Source organism: Molothrus aeneus, chromosome 1 (genome assembly GCF_037042795.1).
Source record: "Molothrus aeneus isolate 106 chromosome 1, BPBGC_Maene_1.0, whole genome shotgun sequence".
Taxonomy (NCBI): domain Eukaryota; kingdom Metazoa; phylum Chordata; class Aves; order Passeriformes; family Icteridae; genus Molothrus; species Molothrus aeneus.
This window is the reverse complement of record NC_089646.1, coordinates 130,730,742-130,752,581: the sequence shown is the minus strand read 5'-3', so window position 1 is coordinate 130,752,581 and position 21,840 is coordinate 130,730,742. Positions and strand designations below refer to the sequence as shown.

General features: G+C 38.1%; 1 protein-coding gene across 1 annotated transcript; it reads left to right on the top strand.

Moving 5' to 3' along the window:
• Positions 1-17: 17 nt before the first annotated feature.
• POP1 (POP1 homolog, ribonuclease P/MRP subunit) lies at positions 18-21,715 on the top strand. The gene is made up of 15 exons (XM_066547779.1): positions 18-151; positions 2,637-2,813; positions 3,649-3,824; positions 6,024-6,272; positions 6,824-6,911; positions 7,203-7,378; positions 8,001-8,251; positions 8,384-8,477; positions 9,254-9,365; positions 10,316-10,435; positions 15,440-15,555; positions 16,899-17,090; positions 17,977-18,131; positions 18,856-19,197; positions 20,001-21,715. The coding sequence occupies exons 1-15, from the start codon at positions 31-33 to the stop codon at positions 20,662-20,664; spliced, it is 3,033 nt and encodes a 1,010-aa protein (XP_066403876.1). The 5' UTR covers positions 18-30; the 3' UTR covers positions 20,665-21,715.
• The last annotated feature ends 125 nt before the right edge of the window (positions 21,716-21,840 follow it).

The following is a 21,840-nucleotide window of genomic DNA, read 5'->3' as shown; positions in this document are numbered from 1 at the left end:
CTGCGGAGAGGCTCCGCACCCCCGCTGGAGATGTCTGGGGCGCGGGAGAAGAAGCGAGCCAAGAAGATGAGGAACCAGCCGGCCAGCGTGACACTGCCTGCAGAGCCGGGGCCCTTCGGCGGCGGCGGGAGCAGAGCCTGCCCCACCCCAGGTACGGCTGTGGGAGCCCCCTGAGTGAGGTCATTCCAAACCCACCCGGACCCGTTCCGTGTAACCTGCTCTATGTGACCCTGCCTTGGCGGGGGATTGGACTGGGTGGTCTCCAGAGACTCTTTCCAGCCCAAACCATTCTGTACCCTGTGAATATGCCCTTCTCTCTATCATCCCTTCGGTTACATAACGAATCCTTACAGCTCCTAGTCGTAAAGTGAATTTGGATGTTATACGCGATCCAGTTTCTCCCTTGCTTTTCCGCCAGACCTGGGAGCTGCAGGAGGGGCTGGTGTAGTCTGCTCGTGCTATGTTTTCCCTCATGCACCAGTTTTCCCTCAGATCTGCATGCCCAGCCAGTTTGCCTCCTGGGGCTTATGGCTCCTGTATCTGAAGGGTGTTGGCAGGAGGCAGCAAGGCATGTCCCTAAAATGTCAGTGTCCTGGGTTATTGCAGGAGCATTTTGCACGCAGGTAACCTTTGCAGCTAAAGACGGAAGGATCCTGTCATTTGTATGCTAGATGCTCTTTTTGTCTTTGAGGTTTGACTTGCATCCTCTATGCTTCAATCGGACCTCAATTTCCACCAGCACCTTCACATTTAGATATTTTGTTACCTACGTTATTTCTGGGAAAAACACCACTTAAAAAAAGACTTGTTACTCTGAGGCCTTCGAAGTTGACAAATTGCATCTTTGTGATTGAATGAAAAAGCCTTAAGCGTCACTGTGTATTTAGGTAACTGAAGAGTTCCTTAGCAGACAGAATGACATGGCAAATTATGCTCAGCCATGTCTGAGGATTTTGGAATGTCATTACAGGAGTACTGCCAAATTAAATACATTTTTGTAACTTCATTTGTAGCAGGGAACTTCCAAGATTACATGGTTATGTTTTTCCATTCAGTTAAAAGGCATGGATTTTTATCCATGTAGCATCCTTCTCTAGTGTCAGTATCACAGTTTTACAGAGCTGTTTTGTAGAAACAGAAAAGCAAAATCCTAAATAGGAGTTACAAAATTATGAATCTGTACAGCCGCTAAAATAATTTAAGTTTTTTTTAGTTATTAAGTCAGTGATAGTTTTGCCAAACAGTCTTCTGATTATGATTTTTATGTCCTTCATTAAGAGCTTGTGTTTGTGATATGAGTTAATTTTGGGCTGTAGGCCTACACAGATTTGCTGACTGAGACAGCTTCCATCCCTCTTTCCCAGCTATTTCCTTCTCACCTTCACCTCAGTGTCTGGAAAATGCTCCTCTCAGGCAAGTGTAAAACCAGGTCAGGACATAAAAGCTAATTTCTGTTTCTACACCAAATTATTTTTTCTGCAGTATTACTGCAGTTCTGCATGATGTGTGGTTGCAGCAGGCTACAACAGTACTGCTGCTAAACATAAAACTTCAGTTTCTTGCTTATTTGAAATGGAAAAAAGAGGTTCTTTGCCTTTTAAAGTCTCATAAATTGAGATGCTGCTGAATGTGAATCTGCTCCTGGCTGGTCTTCACACCAATGGTAGCATTTTTGGGACAAAGGGACAGGCTTGTTTAAGAAGCTGATCAACCTGAAAACTGTTTTTTTTAATCTCTCACTCCATTTCTGTGGACACACAGAAATTATTTTCATTTTAACTAGAGAAGCTGCCTGAATGCTAATGTCCCTTGTTCTCTCTAGCACTTGTCTTGATGTAGTGGATGGGGTGATAGGAATGGCTGTCTGGAGCTTTTTTAGTTGGATTGTCCAGCATGAACTGCCTGAGAACCATATCTCAAGTTGTACTAGAAATCCTAATTAAGGCTTAACTGAACATAAAGTTATATAACCTAATATATAGTATTTGTTAGGCTGAATGTACACTGCTGTTTGAATAAGGACTTCAAGGCCCTTTGAAACTTTAGGTACTTGCTAGGTTAGCTTAGCACTCCTGAAAGGTATGTCTGTACTTTAGAAAGCTTTACTGTAGGCTTTAGTTATTTAATTTCAGTATTGGTTTAATTGCTTGTACCAGACAAGTAACTTACTGCAACCAACATACATGTATCATGCTTACCTTAATTATTGCTCTAAAAGAAATATATATCAGGCAAGAAAACATTTGCTTATAGAAAAAAAAATCAAGGAGCAAGTGGAAAAAATAACTTTGCTGTTTTGTTACTAAAACTCTGACAAGACAGTATTAAAAATCACTATGATGTTGCATGGACTGATTTTGCTCTGACTCTTGGAGGTAAAGTCTGGATTGTGTACCATTTTCAGAGCATGAAAAGTTACTTATTCTACCACAAGTTTGCTTCCGGGCAGTGTAAAATTCTTATTTATTCCTGTAAGAAAAACGTAATTCTTCTGATTTCTGGCGGCTTTTTCAGTTACATGGAGTAAATACAATAGGAGTCTGCAATGCAGTTTTATGAGGAAAGACTAATAGAGGTATTGGTTACTCAGACTAATTTGTGTTTCTCTAACTTCTTTTCATCTCTAAACCTTCCAGATGTTCGTTCTGAGCAGCAGCAGCAGCAGAAATTTTCAAATCAGTCATCTGGGCCTTCTTACAGGAAAGACCAATATTTTTCAAAGGGGCAAAGTAGAGGAGAGAGAGGCAGAGGAAGAGGAGGATGGCAAGGAGGACACCAGAGTGTATCTGAGGAGATGCCAAAATACATAACAGGTTTGTATATGTGAAAAGGTCATAATTAATCTGTCCAGGGCAATTTGCTGGTGATTAAGTTTTCTGTCTTTGTTTTTGTGCAAGAGCAAAAATTAGAACTGATGCTATGTTCTCTGTTTTTCCTGATTTTCTCCAAAACACAGAAGTAGTTGTGAACTGGAATGAATGACTAGCTGTTGTTCAATGGATCCTTTCAGACTTTGGAGTGGAAAAGTTACACCTGCTTGTAGTGAGGGAATATGCATTTTGGCTTCTGTTTGCCAGCAAAATGAGTACTGACAGTCATCTGCTTTTAATGTAGCCAGTGAAACTGATTTTGCTCATGGTGTAAGTTAAATATAGCTTTTTGTCTAACAGAAGGTTTATTTAGGAGAGCAAATCAGCTATGCAAAATATGGCAGTGCTGTGATAGTATATACACTTCCATAAACATGAAATGAGATCAAGCTCTGGATTTTTATTTCATTGTTTCAAAACAGTCTGTAATATGTGACTGCTTCTGTTTTTTTTCCATGCTAAAGATTTTTTTCATCTCCCTGAATACCACCTGAAAAGATTGCTATTCTAATTTAACAAAGAAGTATTTAATGCAAATGCAAATTGTTGGTTAAACATCTTTGAGATTCATTCATGTATAAATATTTGCTTGACCATATCTGTAAACTTCAGGATATATAAAGAACTGAAATTTCTTCAGTGACAGTGTACAGTACTTACTTTTATGTCAAGAAGATATTGGACTGCTGTAGTAGGAGTAATTCCATAATTTACGTGTAGTATCGTCCTCTGGTTTTTTTGCTGTTTGTCATGCTCTGATGCAGTTCTTTCATTCCAGTGTCTGCCTTTGCTCAAGCTCGTGCTGCTGAGATCAGTGCCATGTTGAAAGCAGTTTCACAGAAGTCTTCCAACTCTCTGGTGTTCCAGACCCTCCCCAGGCACATGCGAAGGCGAGCAATGAGTCACAATGTTAAACGCTTACCCAGGCGGCTCCAAGAGATGGCCAAGAAAGAGGTATGAGTGTTTTTTACAGCATTTCATGTAGTGGGCACAGCCAAAGCACAGTGTTCAGCTCTGCAGTTGTTAATGTTCAGACTTGAACTTCTGCCAGACTTCGCTGAGTACCCTAAACTTTGATTGAGGTTTGGGTTGAATGCAGGAACACCTCAATTTCAGGTGGTAACTCAAGTAGGTCTCACTAACCACTTGGCTTTGTGATTACTGGACATCTTGAAAAGTTCTTAGAGTAGTGATAAAAGAGTCCACTGCAGGAGAGGTTGTTCAGGTGGTGCACTGGTCCCAAGTGGTCCAAGAATCCTCAGTAAGACCTGTCTGCCTTGCACCCCAGCACAGCTTTAGGATGTGACTGTGCCAGCCTCAAGCTAGCACAGCTGACGCCATGGTTCAAATGTTACAGCTCAAACGTGGGGGATACACTGGGGTTGTTGGCAGACTGCATGAAGTTTAAGACTTAGTAACTGACTAGTCCTAACAGCTCATGGAACTCATTTTGTGGCAGTATCTCAGCATTTAGTCAGAATATGCCTATGGGGATTACTTGCTCCTGACTCACTGTGGCCTTCCTGTGTGTTTAAAAAGGAAAACTAAAAATTATTTCAGCAGGATGTTATTGGTAAATGATCTTTCCAGCGTTTGGCATTGATCACTTTATAATGTCTCAGAATTCTTAAAGTGATAAATTGAGTTTACTTGGTAAATTTTGCCTGTATTAGGGTTGACTGACAAATTTATTCTTTGCATTCTTTTTTTCTTTTGTATTGTCTTTGAGACCTTGCCCCCTCCACATTGAGTTCCTGAAGACGATTGTTCATGGTTCAGAATTTTTGGATACTTCATTTTGGATACTTCTCTGCCACACACCAATTACATGTTTCTTAGGGTGTTTTATTGGATCTTCACAACCTGTATCCCATTTTACTGTTTTGGTTCACATTCTTTTTGCTTTGTCAGACCTGACAAGAGATGCAGTTTGGGCCTGTTTTCTGGAAACTGAAGGAAGAAGGCATGGACTGTTTTGCATAGTTATGTGTTATCCTTGTTAAATCTAGATTTCTCTAATGTTTATGTTTGGTTCTTTTGTGTCCTGCTTTTTTAACTCCTTTCATATGACAGCCTTTCTGCCTTCTGTATACATGCTCACATTTCCTCTCCCATTGGATTTTTGAGATTATTTAATTGGCCCTGGTGCAGCTGTATTTCTTCTGCTACATTTTCTGTCTTCAGGTCTTTTGGTGTGGCTTATGTGTTTGCACAGGCTCAGGTTTTTTTGCAGCTCGTCATATCTCTGTTACTTGTTTTTGTACAGGTTCTGCCTATTACTTTTCAGTGTTTAATCTACATGTTCAAAATTATCTGTTACAATTCTGCTGCATTTTCTTCATTTGTCTTAGATCCTTTATCTTGACCATATTCATTGAAACATTTATCTGGACCATCTCTTATCTCTTCAATAAGCTTAAAGATGTATATTTTTTACCTACAATGCCACATTCTTTTTTCTCTAATTGCCTTTCTGAACCAGTCACCTACCACTGATCCAGTGGCTTGTATTTCCTTCTCTGTGATGAATGATGGGTCTGTTGCTATTCTTATAACCAGTGGTCTGTTGTCAAGTATTTCTTGGTGAAGTCCTATTTCTTTGTACCACTTTTCTTCACAAAAAGAAAAATCAAACACTGATTGAGTCATGCCTTCCTCTCTAGTTGTGCATCTATATGTAATAGTCCAGACCTTGATTAGGTCTGGTTATCAAGAATTTGTCAGGATATTGCCGCACTCCTCAGTTGTCAGCTTCTATGAGTTGTAGAACTGACAGGGTCCTTTCTGTCAGTCTAATAGTCTGTACTGCTTCTGAATGAGCTCCTACCTCCAGGCATTTTCCATGTTACATTGATTTATTCATGTGAATATATTGATGTGTGGCAAAAACTTTACACAGGAAGTAGCAGCACTTACTGTTCACTGTTAAGTTTCTGAATGTGTGGGAATTTTATTTTATATATGGGTTTCAGTCAAACCTTGATGCACTTCTGTGGATGTGATTGGCATAGAAAATTTCAAAGTTAGTTACCCTCAAGAGTGATCCAACATAGTATAACTTAATGTTAGTGCTTCCTGTATTCTAATATTTCAGCCTTTTTCTTTTCAGATTTTTTTTGAGATTTACTTCAATGTCCTCTCTTCTAAAAACAGGCAGAGAAAGCTGTACATCAGAAAAAAGAACAGTCAAAGACTAAATGCCGCAAAGCTAGAAGACGCCACATAAATTTGGTAGCAGAGTTTAATCACAGGCAAAGAAAGAATATTTGGCTGGAAACCCATATTTGGCATGCAAAGAGATTTCATATGGTAAAGAAATGGGGATACTGTTTAGGAAACAGCCCTACAGAGAAGAGCTACAGGGCTTGTTACCGAGCCATGACAAAGCAATGCCTTCTTCAGGTACCACCTCTACATGTTTTGTTTGATATTTTGCCAGGGTGAAGTAATCAACTGCTTAGTTATAATGAATATTTCTGTCTCTGTGAAGTACTGTTGGGTCAGCTTTTAATAAGACTGCCAGGTATGAAATGAATAATTTTATAAGTGTAATTCTGGGTGGCAAGTTTCAGAGAGAATAAGATGAGGCTTTAAAAGGAGTCTTACAGTAACTATGAAATACTGAAAGACTGCATTTTCAGTTTTCTCAGGAGTGAGGACATTAACTGAATCCTTTTATCATCTACCTGAGCAGCTATTGAAGAGAGAAAATTTATTCTATGTCCTTTTTGATCTGTTGGTTTGAGAGGCAGATTGGCCCTCAAATGAGAAATGCCTCACCACTTTCCTACAGCTAGTAATTTTAAGTTAAAAAGAAACTCATTTCACTTTGGCAAACTTTAGAAAATGAAAAATTTCTACTTAAGTGTAAATTGTGAAGCCCTGTCTGATCCTTTCTTAACAAGCTCACTTTAAAGAGTTATCCTCACTTTGACCCTATCATATTGTTTCAGGACTTATCATATTATTGTTGCCTGGAGTTGAAGGGTAAAGAGAATGAGCTTCTGAAGCAACTTGCTCGAATATGTAGTATTGACACAGGTAAAATTTACATAGTTCAAAATAAAGATTCTGAATAGACTAAAGGATGACACATCCTTTTCCTTTTTTAGTAATGTATCAGTAGTAGTTACTCAATAGTAGTAACAGAGTTGATACTGATTTTGAGTGAAAAGATGTCGTAGTAGGACTAGACATTTTTATTTCAGTGGCTTATTAATAAACTAATTATGTTACAACATCAGCCACTCAGCAGCCAGACTGAATTTCAATTTTACTTTGTTTATTAAACAGCATGTTATTTTAGTCTTCAATAATTATCTTCTTTTTTAGGATTGACATTTCAAGAGGCTTCTTGTCTGTCTGGAAGATTTGAGGGTTCCCTGAATCTTTACCGAGCAGATCGCTATCCTGAGGATATGCTTGGTCCTGTTACATTTATTTGGAAGCCCAGGGATGGGTCTGAAAACAGACAGTTGTGGATCTGGGTGCATCCAGCTCTGAAGCAGGTATATTTCCTATATAGTTGAACTCTTATTTCTTTATGTATTGTGCATTACTAATGCTAAAGAGGTCATCTGAAAAGTATGGAAGAACTAGGTATAATACATGGCTTCAGGAACTAAAAGTTGGAAGACTATTTCCCTTCTAACAATATTCATGTTCTCTACCTTGTTCTTATAAAGCTTGTACAGAAGGTGTGTGCTGCTGAGGTGTTTAGTGTTTGAGCTTCTGAAAACATTTTTAGTGTCACTTGCTTTAGGATTTATGTGCAATATGATGTTGCTTGATTTACATCCTTTCCACTGGCACCCCCAGCAGGCTAAGTTCAGTATCATCATGGATAATTACATTCTGATACTTAGCTATCAGCTTAAAAAAAATTGCCTGTGCACAAGATTTTACTTTTTTCTTTTTTTTTCTTATGTTAATTTTCAAGAGAACAAATTCTTAGCAACCTTTAATATTACTTTCAGCTTTTCTTAGCAAGCCCTTGACTTCAGCAGAATTAAATTTTATTACTTGAAATCCACATAGGAAAATTAAATAATGGAGTATAATTTTCAAAAGTATACTTAAGGTTTGCAGTGTACTGCATATCATCCTAATCCAAACTCCATTTTTCTTAAGGACATACTGAAGGAGTTGAAAGCAATTTTTCAGTGTTCGGAGCCTGAAGAAATCTATATTTCTGAGCCTGTTACAGCATCAGTTCAAGAGGAAAAACAAGTGGAAGTTGTTACAAGCCTTGGCAATAAAAGAAAGAAGGAGGATAAAGAAGGAGAAAAGGCTGTGCCAGTGAAAAAAATAATTGGTGACGGCACTAGAGATCCATTCCAATCCTACTCTTGGATCTCACGGACTACTGGCATTGCAATCAGGTTTGTTCACAGGAGAGTCAGAAGCTGTGGCCCATAACCACATAACACTGGCTGCATTTCTGGCTTAACAGTACTGGGGAAAAGAATGTGTGTTGTACAATTGCACATTCACCTGAAACTTTGCCATTTCAGTGACAGAAGCATGGAGATTCTCAGATACCGGCTGATCGGCCCATTATCACACTCCATCCTTACAGAGACCCTGAAGGCAGCTTCTGTCCAAACAGTAAGGAAATTGACTTTGCATGTTAGTGTAATTTTGGTAATGTTCTTAGAACGTGCAAGCTTGTTTTTTGCTAGAAAGACCCATAAATTATCTAGCTTTCCTTTTCATAAAGGCCAACCTATGTATTACCCTGGTGGCTTCTCTGTTTTGAGCCTCTTGACTAATGCTGATCTTCTTCTCAGGAAGAGCTCCCACCTGGATTTTAAATGGGAGTAGGAAGAAAATACAAACACTGGTGCTGAGCAGGCTGTGTAGCTTCTGCTGAGAGGTTCAGAATAATTCATCCTCCTTTTGACAAACCACACATCTTGTTTCTCAAGCTATGAGCTAGAGCACCTAAAACCAGGGGGCAAGACATGTAAAGTACAAAAAACTTACTTGTTTTCAATCAAATATGGAGTTTCTCCAGGATTTAGGTGTTTCATCCACTTCCTGGTATACAGCATCACTGTGGTTTTAATGTTCGGGGTTTTTTTTGTCTCTTGAAGCAAACATGATGAGGTCATGACATCTCTGGCTTTCTGTAAGAAATAATTAGTGACAGAATTAGGAAGCATTGTGGATTGTTTTATTTATTTTTGGAATACAGGTTACAGCTTATTAGAGATTATTGTAAAGTATAGGACTATACTTCATCAAGAAAAAATTACTTTGGTTTAAAACTTGAAGAGGAGGAAGGTGACTATAGTGTTTAAGGCTATAAACTGAAACTGAATTCATACTGATAGAAAATAATGAATAACCATTTGAGTTTAATTAAATACGTTGTTTTCCAGGAGATGGCAGATTCAGAAACAGAACTGAATAACTGGTGGGTAGAAAACTGCAAGGACTCTGAAAAAGTATCTCTTCATCAATGTCAAAGTGCTATCTTTGAGCTATTGGAAGGTATTTGGGCATGTGGGTGCTATTGTTGGAAGGGGGGGAAACTTAAAATCTAGTGGTCAAAATTGGCATGCCAGTAAAGTTGACTTTATTTTGTACATGCTTATTTATTGGATAATCAAGATAGTGATGCCTTTGAGAATGCTTAGGTACTTGTCAGGGCATGGCAAAGAATTGAAAATGTTACATTGCAGATATTTAAGGGAATTTAAAATCCTCTGTGTAGTTCAAACTCTTAATAGAGAAACTGAATCTTGTTTGTTATCTTCATGAACTTAGATTTGGGATTGCTGATGGGATATCCAGCTGATGTATACTCACTCTCACCATACACTTCAAATTAAGACAATAAGTTGTACAATACATCGACAGATAAAATGCTAGCCTCCAATCCAAAGCATTATACTTTGTTTATATATGTTCATTTCTAAATTAACAGTTGTGTATTTGGCTGAATTGTAAAGTATCATAAAGTTAACAATATCTTCTCAATTTCTAGCACTGAAGCAGGTAAGGCATTTTAGTAGATCTCAAGCTCTCTGTCCAATGTGAGGCAGTTAAGCAGAGATGAGATAAAACTTTCACAAAGCACTTCTAAATTTCCTTCCTCTTGATGACAGATGTAAAACAAAGGTTGGTTGTTCTTTGAAATTTGTCAAATGCAAAGAATGAATTGAGTCTGTGACAGTGACTTCACTTTATGCTAAATGTGAATGTAATTGCAAACCAAGTCTTGCACTGCTCTTGTTGACTTTTTTGTTACTGGAGATTTAACAAGCATTGGTGAGTTTTCAAAACATGTAAAATAGAGTATTCTGGATTGCTTCACTGGCTTACAGTGGTGTCACATCACTACAGGCAAAAATGCACAAAATACTAGTGCAGAAAAAGATCAATTAAGAAAAAGCTTAATTGGTGGTTTCATGGCAATGTTCATCTGTGTGTTTTTAAAGGGATGAGCTCACCATCAGATATGCCACCAGGTACAATACTTGGCCTCACTGTTGGAGATCCTCGAGTCAATTTGCCAAAAAAGAAGACAAAAGCCATGCCAGACTTTGAAAAATACCAAGGTGAAATCCCTTGTTTATATTATATGAAGAGATTTAGTTTCTCTCTATTCTGTTGTTTTCATTTACTGTCATCTTCTATAGATTGTCTCTTGCTGTTTTCCTCTAGGCTTTGGTTCAAAATATTTCCCATTTCCAGAGCCCCTGGCAGAACAGAAACAGCTTGAAACTTGCATAGGTTCTAGAACAGCAGTTGTGAGGGAGGGACATGCACCAAAGCTGGTCTTGTGCTCAGTGGAAGCCTCTGTCTGACCATACAGATGATCCAGGTTCGAATCCTGGCAAGGCCAACCAGGTGCTAAAAGCTCCATAGTAAGTTTCTGTTTGGTGTTTAGTCTTCCTGTTTCTCTCTCCAAGAAGATATCTGCTGTTTCTGGTTTATAGGCCCACAATGCTGAAAGTTGCAATTCCACTGCAAAAATTGCAGGATTAGTATTTCAGATGGCCAAGATGCTGGTTATGATAGAAAATGAAAGATGCAAGCATAACTTCTGAAATTTTCATTTCAGTGCTGACTTACACGATGTTTCAGTGCAAAATTCAAATTCATATGGATGTGAATGTCCTCTAAAAATGTGCAAAAGTATTCGCAGGATCTAGGGGGGTTTGTGTACGGTGTGGGCATTCCTAATTAGGTTGACTGGACACAGGCTGCCTCATCTAATAGGAGAAACGTGATAGCCAGCTAGCAAGCAATAGCAAATAGGACAAATTGAAAGTTCCAGAGACTTCAAAATACTGAATTTCCTTGGTGGTCTGTTTGCAAGACACTAGAATAATCTAGTCTCACATATCACTTAAGTCAAGTTGAACATCTACTTCAGTTACTTTTAGCTCTTTGCAAAGTTCTGCTATTTTCATGTTCTTACATCCTCCTATTCTACCCTCTGTATCTAGAGCAGCCTTTCTGTTAATTAGTTCTGCTCAGCTAACTTTCTCATCATTAGTTTTCCTCTTGGAAATGCTGCAGCATACATGACCTCTACTTTGGTTCCTTCCTGCTGAGAAGTAAGGTGAGATATGTAGCACTTGCTTACAGATACTGGTTTGAGCTGCTAGAAGAGTTAGCTGCTACAGAAAGTAATTTGATGTCTTTCATTCTGCTTGTCATGTCTGTGAGGATGTGATGTCTGTTCAGGAAGGCAAGATCAACAGAAGGCATTTAGGTATTTTAAATGTCTCCTAGTAGTTTCTCTCCCACTGCTGGAGCAGGTTTTCCCTCAGGAAGGATGGCCATGGTAAAGAGGTAATGGTGTAAGATAGGCAAGCAAGAGCACCTCTGTGTTTCTTCCTTTGGCTGGGTAGAAATGTCCATCTTCAAAATCTTTCTGCCTTCACTTGCAAAATATCTTCCATACCACAAATACTCAGAAAAGCTGGTGTTGCTTTTTTGTTTCCTTCTGAGTCTTTTTTTTTTTTCATAATGAACTTAAAACTGCTTCTGTGCTCTCTGACTTTTATTTAGGAGAAAGAGGAGGTCCTTGTTCAGCTAGCAAGGAAAGGTAAATGGTATAATACTTTCTAATTTAGGTTCTGCTAAATAACTTACTGTTACACACAGCTGAAAAATTGGAGTAAGCAGAAGGATGAAAGAAAACAGACACTGTCTTCCAGTAGAACTTGCCCCAAAAAAAGACTTCTCTAAGATCTGCAGTTCAATTTCAGTGCTTTTTGTTTCCTCCTTCTGAAAAAAAAAAAAATTTATGATCCTTAGAATTACATAAACTTTCTGAGCCTTGATTGTGTTGTGACCTTACTCAGATATAGTAATATTGTGAGCTGACCTCTATTAAAAATGTTAATAGTAATTTATTTGTCTTATCACATCGTGTTTATTGAGCAATAAAATTGGTGTATTTCACGCTTTTTCCCCCTTTTTTGCTTCTTGGACATTCAAGTACTATCAGGATTAATACTAGTAAGATTGAAATAGCATTGTATACATTAGCATACAGGTTCCATATGTATTTTAGCCTCTCTTGTTCTTCAGTATTGTATAAAAGCCAACTGATGTTCTTAGATAATGCATCTTTAAATTAGTAAAGTTTGTTTGTCAAACGAGTGAACAGTTTAGGTAAGTTATAGCCATGACCTCTGTGTAGGGATTGTCATACATGTAGTCTGTGGAATGATACACATCTGTTCATACTACTTGTTTTCCAAAATGCTGTTCTGAGATACGCCTGTGTAGTTTTTCCCTGTCAGTAACACACTAACAAATCAAATGTAATTTCAGTCTTTCTAAGTTACTTTTATCTCTTCAGTACATATGCACGTGTGCAAGCTGTGTGAACACAGGCTGATTGGGTTTAATTCAAATCAACTGTCATTACTTCTTCAGGCAGGAGTCAAGACTCCTGCATGACTGCACATTAGTTCTGTTCCTTTCTCCAGTTTGAAGTACACATCTGACATTTTGATATGTTGTTACTGTCTCATATAGAGAAAACAAATTCTACTGCCTTAAAAAACACTCAACATGGAGTATGGTGAAACGTCTACATAATCAGTGAGTGAGATGCATAGAAGGAGAATACACCATGAAACATTTGTGAACTAAAGTTCCTTCTGCAGACACAGAGCCTGGGTCCATGCCTGTAAATGCACCTCTTGCAGAGGTGTTGGTATCTGTCCCCAGCTGTCCTGATACCCAACCTCCCTGCTGACAGACGCAGGGCTCTCAGACTGCTCCCAGGCTGTGTTTCTCTTTTTTTTGTGAAAGGGAGGAAGGAAAGTTTTCAAATAGAACTCTTAGGCCTGTCTTCTAAGGCAGATAATCAGCTGTGCAAATCAGATCAATAGCTTGAAATGGAGCAAAGCCTTCTTCTATCTGCCTGTATTGTCTAAGCACCAACTATTGACACCAGCAGAAGTAGCTTGTTGATGAGCTTCATGTGCTTAGAAGTGCAACTTCCTATTTGCTGTACTAGCCCTAACATCTAAGTAAAGCCCTTTACTTTCACTATTACCCTCAACTTATTCATCAGTAAGGTTATTTCCCCAGAAATCTTAAAATATGGACTGAAGAAAACAGGAGAGAGGTAAGAAGAACTGGTGTGAGGGTTTGGGATTATGATTTGAATTATAGTATGCTTAGTAGAAAGAATAAATTCTCCAGGTTCAGCAAGGGTCAAAGAGAAGGAATGTACCAAGTTAGAGAAGGATATTTTGGGGTAATAAGGAGGATATTGGATGAGTGGTGGTGATGAAAAGAGACTGACTTAAAAGGTCTTTCTCTTGTGGGGCAACAAATATTCATGCCATTATAGAATATAGGAATTGCAAAGAGCTCTGAGAAGATGACAAGGATAGGCTGCCTGAACAGTAGTAATAGAAAGAAATGCTAAAAAAGCAAATAACTTTGCAGTGAATAATTTGCAGTTGAAGGAACTAGAACATGTTCAAGTAATTTAACATAAAGAGATTCTGGTGTTCACAAATGCTTTCTGTACAGAAGATGGAAAAGTACTTTCCTTACCTTATGCTTGTAATTATGTGCCCTTCCCCCTTGGTTATCTGTAAGAGTCAGGAAGTCATTCCCTAGCACCACACACAGTTTTGTTGCTCTTTTTCTCCTTTTGAGGCATTCATACTTGCTTTCTCTCCAGACAGAATGTGCTTTGCCTGTAGGAGTGTTGAGCTCTCTTAGGTTCCTGCTCAGTTTACTGTTCTTAATTCTTGGTCAGAGAAGGAATTCTTCTGCTTAATTGGCAAGGATTCCTTTTTTAGTTTTATTGTTCTTAATTTGAAGGAATGCCACTGTAATCTGATAATTTATTTTGCATTTCTTTTCCTCAGATAAATCTAGCTTATTAAATAAACAAGAATGCATGGCAAGTATCAGTAACATCACCAAACTGTCACAAGTGCTGCAGTAGTTAGTATTTCTTGTGAAGGATTTTGCAACTTTTTGTAATGAGTGCATCTTAAAGACTATGGATTTTAAAGAAATAATTATTGCAGTTATGTTTGGCAGTACCTATTGGTAGGTACTTTTAGTACCACTGAATAACCCAAGTCTTCTGTCTTTGAGACTTTGTCTACATTACATAGAAAAATTAGCAGAACCTTTTTTAAAGGGACTTAAATAATTTTAAAAAACAAAACAAACCCTGACATCCTACATATTAAAGGAACATGTTATGTTCCTTTAATATGTAATACCTTGTGGATGATGAAATGAGGAGCAATCCTTAAGTTTTTAATCACAAAACTATTAATAGGTTCATTGTATTGTTTCTTGGTAAGAATTACTTTACTTAAATGGATGAGCATTCACTGTGTACTGTACATTGAAGGCTGTTAATCCTTAGATCACTAAAGGTAGGTACAGATTTTCTTTGCTTTCCTTAGATTGTAAAACTGAAGAAGAGATAGGTTATTTAATACTTCAGCAATCCACTCTGAAGCTGCAGTTGTTTTCTTCAGTAATGTACACAGCTGTTGGTTTGTGCAGGCATAAGCAATAGTCCTTTTGTTGAAGCACACAGCCTGAAAGGATCCTGAGCAGGAAACTAGTACTAAATAATTGTTGTAGGCTAAGCAGAGCCATACAAATATTTCCTGTATGTACATTTCTCAAAGGTAACTCTTGCTTCTCTTACAAGTTTACTTAGGCAGACTTATTTCAGGCTTTATAATGTTGCTCTTTCTGATTTTTACTGAATCTGTTGAGCTTCACACTCTGCCAGAAAGGCCAGATTCCAGAATATCAAAGGTGGTATGTAAAGATCTAGTTTACATTGCCAACAGTCATGTCTTTTGTTAAGAAGAAACACTGGTGAGAAGATACCAGGTTAGTCTTTCTAACACTAACACTTGATTTCATATTTTGTGTTTAGAAAAACATGTAATAGTAAGATGTGCCAGAAGCAGGGATGCTTGTCGAGCTTTTAATAGGCTTTTCTTGGTTGTCTGCTCATTATGATATGGAGGTAATTTTGGTAATTTGGTACTTAAACCACAAAAATGGTTTGAATTTTTTTTAAAGGTTCTTTTCTTTTGTAGATAATGATAAAGTTAGGCAGCTGTACCTGAAGGGTGTACCTGCAGACTGTGCTCACAGCTTTATCTGGGACCATGACATCTGTAAGAACGTCACTGAAAATAAAATCTCAGAGCAGGTAACTCAGTAGGTGGATTGCCATCGAGGAAATGGTTCATGGAGTCCATAAAAGGAGACTCTTGAAGTTTGTATAAATCTAAGATTAATCAATAGCTTCCTTAATGTCATATTGTCCAGCTGCTGACATGATGTGATTTTTTGTAGCCTTTGCATAGTGTTCTTGCACAGCCATTGACCATGGGTTCAATTAAAAGAAAGCTTTATTGGATTGCCTGTGGGACTGTAGTTGTAGGTTTACATAACAGAAAAGTTTGGAATTGGATTTTCATACGTCACCTTGACTTGTGTAGCAGAAGAGAGTGACACAGGAAGGCTGTGGCCTTTAGCTGTAGGCAGGATGATTCTTTTGAGTGAAAGAACTGTGGAAGCTGAAAGGAAAGAAATCCTGTTTTTCTGAACTGCAGCACACTGTGATGTGGGTGTGCTGGGCAATAATTTGTGATTTGTAGAGAACTTCCAGTTTGCTGTTGTGGGTTTGAAATCTCCCATCTTGACATTTTCATTGACAATGGAGGGCAGCCCATAAAGTGCATGGATAAAAACGTGATTTAGTCCCAAGAGCTGATAAACTTTTGCCACCATTGTAATCAGAAAGAGAAAACATGTGGCAGATGGCAAAAACATATTTTCAAATATTCTTTCTGAAATTTAATTTGTGGTCTTCCAAACTGTCTGACATAGTGTAAAAAAGCAGAGTACTTAAAAATATTACACTAGCACATGACAGTTACCAGAGCAATCCTTTTGTATGTGACAATCTTTATATATATAAGTGTCATGAAATCTAATGTTTACCTGATATATGCTGTCATGAAATCTAATGTTTACCTGATAAAACACAGGGAGCTGGATGGTTTGTTTCTTCATAAATATATTTTTAATGTGGTACAATGGGATATAACAACTGGTGATTGACAAAACCTCGGTGCCAGCATGCTTTATGTGAAACTGTTTGATCACCAAACTTCTTCCCCTCTCCTTGGATATAGTTCAGATTTACTCTGTGTATTGACAGACTGAAAGCACCTGTTCAATCTGGTGTTGTGTACAAGTGTATAAACACAAAGTTGCAAAACTTGATTTTCCTCCTTCATCTATGTTGTACCTTGTACCTACTCTTTATGAAGGACTATGGAAGTAAGAAGGGGAGAAAAAGGGTGTTTAATACTCTTTTCTAAAATAACTTTTCATGCCTCGATGAAATTCTGTTAAAATATATAGTGTATTACTACTATATTTTTCCTAGCTGTAAGCTCACCTTTTCTCTGTGTCTTGGAAGAGTATCTGGAAGAGGGAAGAAGAATGGTTATTAACTTATGGGAAATGTCTCCTCCTTCTCAGGATTTAAACCATATGAGAGCTCAGTTACTGGTACCTGGATCACACCTTGATTTGGGTCCTTGTGAGTCTAAGATTCCCATACTGTTGGTGCAGCAGCCAGGGAAAATGGCTGGAGAAGATCGACCAGGATGGGGGAGTGGCTGGGATGTCTATCTCCCAAAGGGCTGGGGCATGGCTTTCTGGATTCCTTTTGTAAGTAACTTTGATGGCAAATTGCAAGTAAATTTGATAATTTATATAATTTAGTTTAAATTAATTGATTTAGAGAGTGTACTTCACATTGTATAACCAATTCCCAATTACAGGATCAAAATTTCACTTCAAAAATTTGTGTATGAACTGGTTCATGACAGAAGCTTGGCCTTGAAACTTAAACTATAGCTTTCCATGTCTTCTCTTGGAAGACAGCTGTGTCCACGTACAACTATGCCCACATGGCAGTCTAGAAGCAGCAAATCAGTGGGGAGTCAGGAGAGACAGCTGTAGCTATACCTCTCTGTGTTTCTACAAGCATATGCCTCTAAAGAGAAATCATTTGGTGCCTGCTGCTAATCAATTTCCAGCTTGGCTGTCTACACCTCTGTCACCAAATTAGCTTCTGATTTGGGAGAGAGCTTAAAACAAAGTTTGAGTTCAGCTTGAATACTCCTTTGATGCTGTTTGAAGCATCCTGCTTTGAGTGTTTAGGTGGCAGTTTTTATACCTTTCTGCAGTTAAAATTATGCTTTTGAATGTTCAGGGGATTTAGTTACAGTGATACCTATTGTATGGTTAAAATACATTGGGCAGTGGTTGTTGAAGTAATTCAACATTCCAGGGCAATGTCCAACATCAGAACCTGTGAAATTCTCTTCAATTTTGTTGATAGTTTTGCAGAATTAAATTTAAAGCATGAATAACTATTTTGTTGAAATTAGCATTTAGAACTGTAGAAACCATGCTTAAGTTTATTTTTTAAAGCTTAAGTGTTACTTTCAGTTTTCTAAGGAAGTACCCTCTGAGCATTAATGTTTTGTTTCAGCTAGGAACCTGGAATCAGTTCAAACGTTGCTTTTTGGGTGTTTGATTTTTATAACAGATATATCGAGGTGTACGAGTCGGTGGCTTGCAAGAGGCATTAAAGCATTCTGAATACCAAAGAACACCTCACACTCCAAATGATTTCCCAGACTGCCAGGCAGGAATGCAGTTTGCCAAAGAACTGGAAACAAGTCTTCTTGAAAAATACAAACGGTAACATTAATTTAAAAATTGATGGTAAGAATGACAAAAATGAATACTGCTTAAAATATTCCCTTAATTATCTGTTGTTGTATTCATTTAGACTTGGACTTTTTGAGATCTTTCACCAGAGTTTTAGGAATCCTAGATATATTTAACTCTGCTAAACAGAGCGTATGAATTAAACCCTTCTATTCCCAGAGACATGCTCAGTTATAGAGCTGTAACGAGGCTGCATAGCAATAAAATAAACAAAACTATTTTCAGATACCTAAGCAGCAAATGGGGGAGGAGCAAAGAGAATGCAAAGGAGTATGTCCAAGTATGTACCAAGTGTTAAAGAATAAAGTAAATTAAGAGGTACATTTTGGTATCTAATTTTAAATATCAGGCATTCTGAAGATTGCATTCATTTTTACTGCAACAAAGAGAACTCTTTAACCATGAGTTTGGAGTAGCTGGAAGTGTCCTCTGCACCAACTGGTGTTGGTTCCCCTTCCAGATAGGAGGGGAAAATAGGAGAAATTCAGAGGAAAAGGTGGTGGTGTCAGTCACAGCAGATAGATGTTTCTAGCATGGCTGAAAAGACACAGTAGACATAAATACAGCAGCATTTTCTAGACTGTAATTTTAAAATTGTTGTTCAGTGATGTTAGAAAGTTAAGTGCATTCCCTTTCTGTTTTAAATACTTGATTTTGAAAATATTCTTACCTACTTATTTGATTTATCATTTAGACGTCCACCTGCAAAAAGAGCAAATTATGTCAAGCTGGGCACTCTGTCTCCTTTCATCTGTCCTTGGGGGCAGCTGACCAAGAACTGGGAAGGAAGAATGAAAGCTTCAGGAGGATTTTTATGTCCTTCTTCCCCACACCCTGACTGCTGCACAACTGAAGGGCAGACCCTTTGTGACCCCAAGGCAGAAGCAGTCAGAGAAGCTTCTCCTGAGAATGGTGAGGCAGAGGAGACCATGGAAATAACAAGTTCTGAAGGTGCCCTAAAGACAGAGGATCTTACAAGCACCCAAGATTTTGGTGAGAGATACGAAACTAAGACAAGTGACTTTATTGTTCTCAGGTATGACAAAATTATACACACGTTTATTTCTTTATTGGTATTGAATTGGGGAAAGGAAGAGCTCAGCCTGGATTATTAACATGAGAGAATTATTTCATCCAAATACAGTGAGATGAAATAGTTTTGTCACAAATCAGAATCTGCTGTTGAGTGGAAATCCTGCTTTTCTCCAGCAAACTTGATGGCTACATAAAGAAAACTCCTTAAAGTATCTTAAGTTTAACACTTTGGAGTTTACTGTGTTTTTAGAGTTTAGATATTCTGTCTGCTTCCAGGTCAATGGAGCTTTTAGAGGCTCATATTTGTGACTTTAGGACTGTTGGCTGTGAAAATCATCTTGCATTCTCTTCCCTAATACATCACCACAGGTGATTCTTGCACTCCTTAACAAGGTCTCCAGAAAACAGAGAATCCCCCACATTCCAGTGCAACACATGAGGGCAGCAACAGTATTGGAAAGTGCCTGAGCACAGGTCTTTCATTTTTGTGTGGTTACCAGGGGAAGAAAACACTGAAAGTTCTGGACTGCATTAGTGTCACTGGAGATTTTAGAGTGTTTGTGGTTTTAACAAGCTTTGGGGGTTTTAACAAGTAATGTCTCCTTCCTTCTGAAGACAAGTCATGAGTTCCACTCACCAAAGTTCTTTTTAGGCTAAGAGTGATACAATTACCAGCTTGGAAAGTTACAGAAAGCCCCAGGGCTTTTTTTAAGTGTGCTCTTGAAAATATGTGGGGTCCTGGATTTCTGTTAAACTGCTCATTAGTAACTATCTGTGATGTTTGTTTTCAAAAATTTTTAATAGGAGTGAGAAACTACTAATGCAGCTATCAGCCTGGTGTTACCCCTCTGCTGGGAAGGATCGGCGGATCCGCCTTATTTCTCGGCTGGGACAGAAGGAAATGACTGAAGATGTGTTTTTGCCAATTTTGATGAGTTACCCAAGAGCTCTTGTCTGGGTCAATTTGTCACTCTTGAGAAAGGGGAACCCTGAATTACATGCCATGATTTGCATCCCAACAGAAGATGACTTGCTGCACCTCAGCAAAGACAAACTCTTTTGTGGTCCACAAGAACCCAAGCATCGTGACATATTTAAAGACAAGGTACAGAAGCAAAAAGAGGAGAAGAAGAAGAAGAAGAAGAAAAAGGATGTGAAGTCCCTAGAGGGTGACCCTGCAGGCATTCCAGATGAAGAAGCAACTGAGGACCATGAAGACCTCGTTCTCGGTCTTTGGTCAGATGCTCTCCCAGATGTTACTTCCCACTGCTCCAGGACTGTCTTGGGGTATGTCACTCGAGGGGATTTTTCATTGGCTGTAGGCTGTGGAGAAGCACTGGGTTTTGTTAGCTTGACTGGGTTAATTTATATGTTACACAAACAGCCAGCAGATAAGAAAGGGCTTGTTTTGTTAAGGACTCCAGCATCTTTACAGTACAGGTTTGCAAGACTTACTATTGAGGTTTAAGCATCATTGCAGTGCTGTAGAATGCCAAAAATACCAAAGAATTTTGTTTTGTCTTCTGTGGCCTTTCTGATTTGTCTCAAATTTGAGGTTATTCTGAGCCCAAACAGCTCTATGAAATAATTAAAAAGCTTTTCAGCCTTATTCAAGAAAATAACTAATGCCTAAAGAGAGTAGAGTTACTTTTGATGTCTGCATTGCTAAGGATTTCTAACAGATCATTATCATGATCTTCTTTATCTCTAAAGAGGCATATTCTTCCATTTTTTTCTCCTCAAAGCAGTGGATGCTATAACAATATACAGGAAATCATCATGTTAATTTTAGAAATCTTTGCTCAGATGGACTTTAAATTTACAGTGCACTTTCACATGTAACTGCATGCAGTCTGATCCAGTGTTTATAGCAAGTGGCTTTCCCGATTCCTCATATCTGAATAGGGGTGGCTGCAGTGCAACAGAGCTATGTAGAGAAAGCTGAATGCTTAAATGAAATACAAATAAAATATAGACCAGCTATGTCATTTTGAATTAGAGCAACTGGAGCTTTTAAACTGGAAAGCATATCAGTCTGTCTTTCTGGTCTGAAAGGTAATAAGCCTTACAGATGCAAATTGCTACTGAATGCCACAGTGGGTCAGCACATATTTTCTGTTAATAATAGGGGATATTTTTGTTCCTCAAAACATGAATTTAGTTTTGTATGGATTGTGCTAGAATTGAAGGTTTCTTCATGTTACAGTACGGTTCATGAATGTTGTTCAAACAATCATAAAACTTGTAAAATATGCTATGGGGTAAAGGGAGAAAGGTGTTTGATTTGCCTGGGGTAGTGTGGGTAGGTTGTTTGTGTTTGGTATTTTGTTGTTTGTTTGGGTTGTTTTAATGATAGCCTTAAGCATCTAGCTATTCCTGAGTTAAGGAACTTGAAAAGGAATTTACAGTAATATGCTGTAGTTTAGTAGCAGTATGATACAAATATATGTCAGTTGGTAAAATTATCCTGAAATGATCATGTACAAATAAAAATGTAATGTATTCTGGAGTTAATAGTATATTGACTAAGTTTGATTCTTAGAGAAATTAAGTATGGATTAGTTAATGAATTTTTCTTTCTAAATGTCAGTGTTCAACTTAATTTCCTCTTTCACAGTTTTGTTTGAAAGTCTTAGGCAAATTT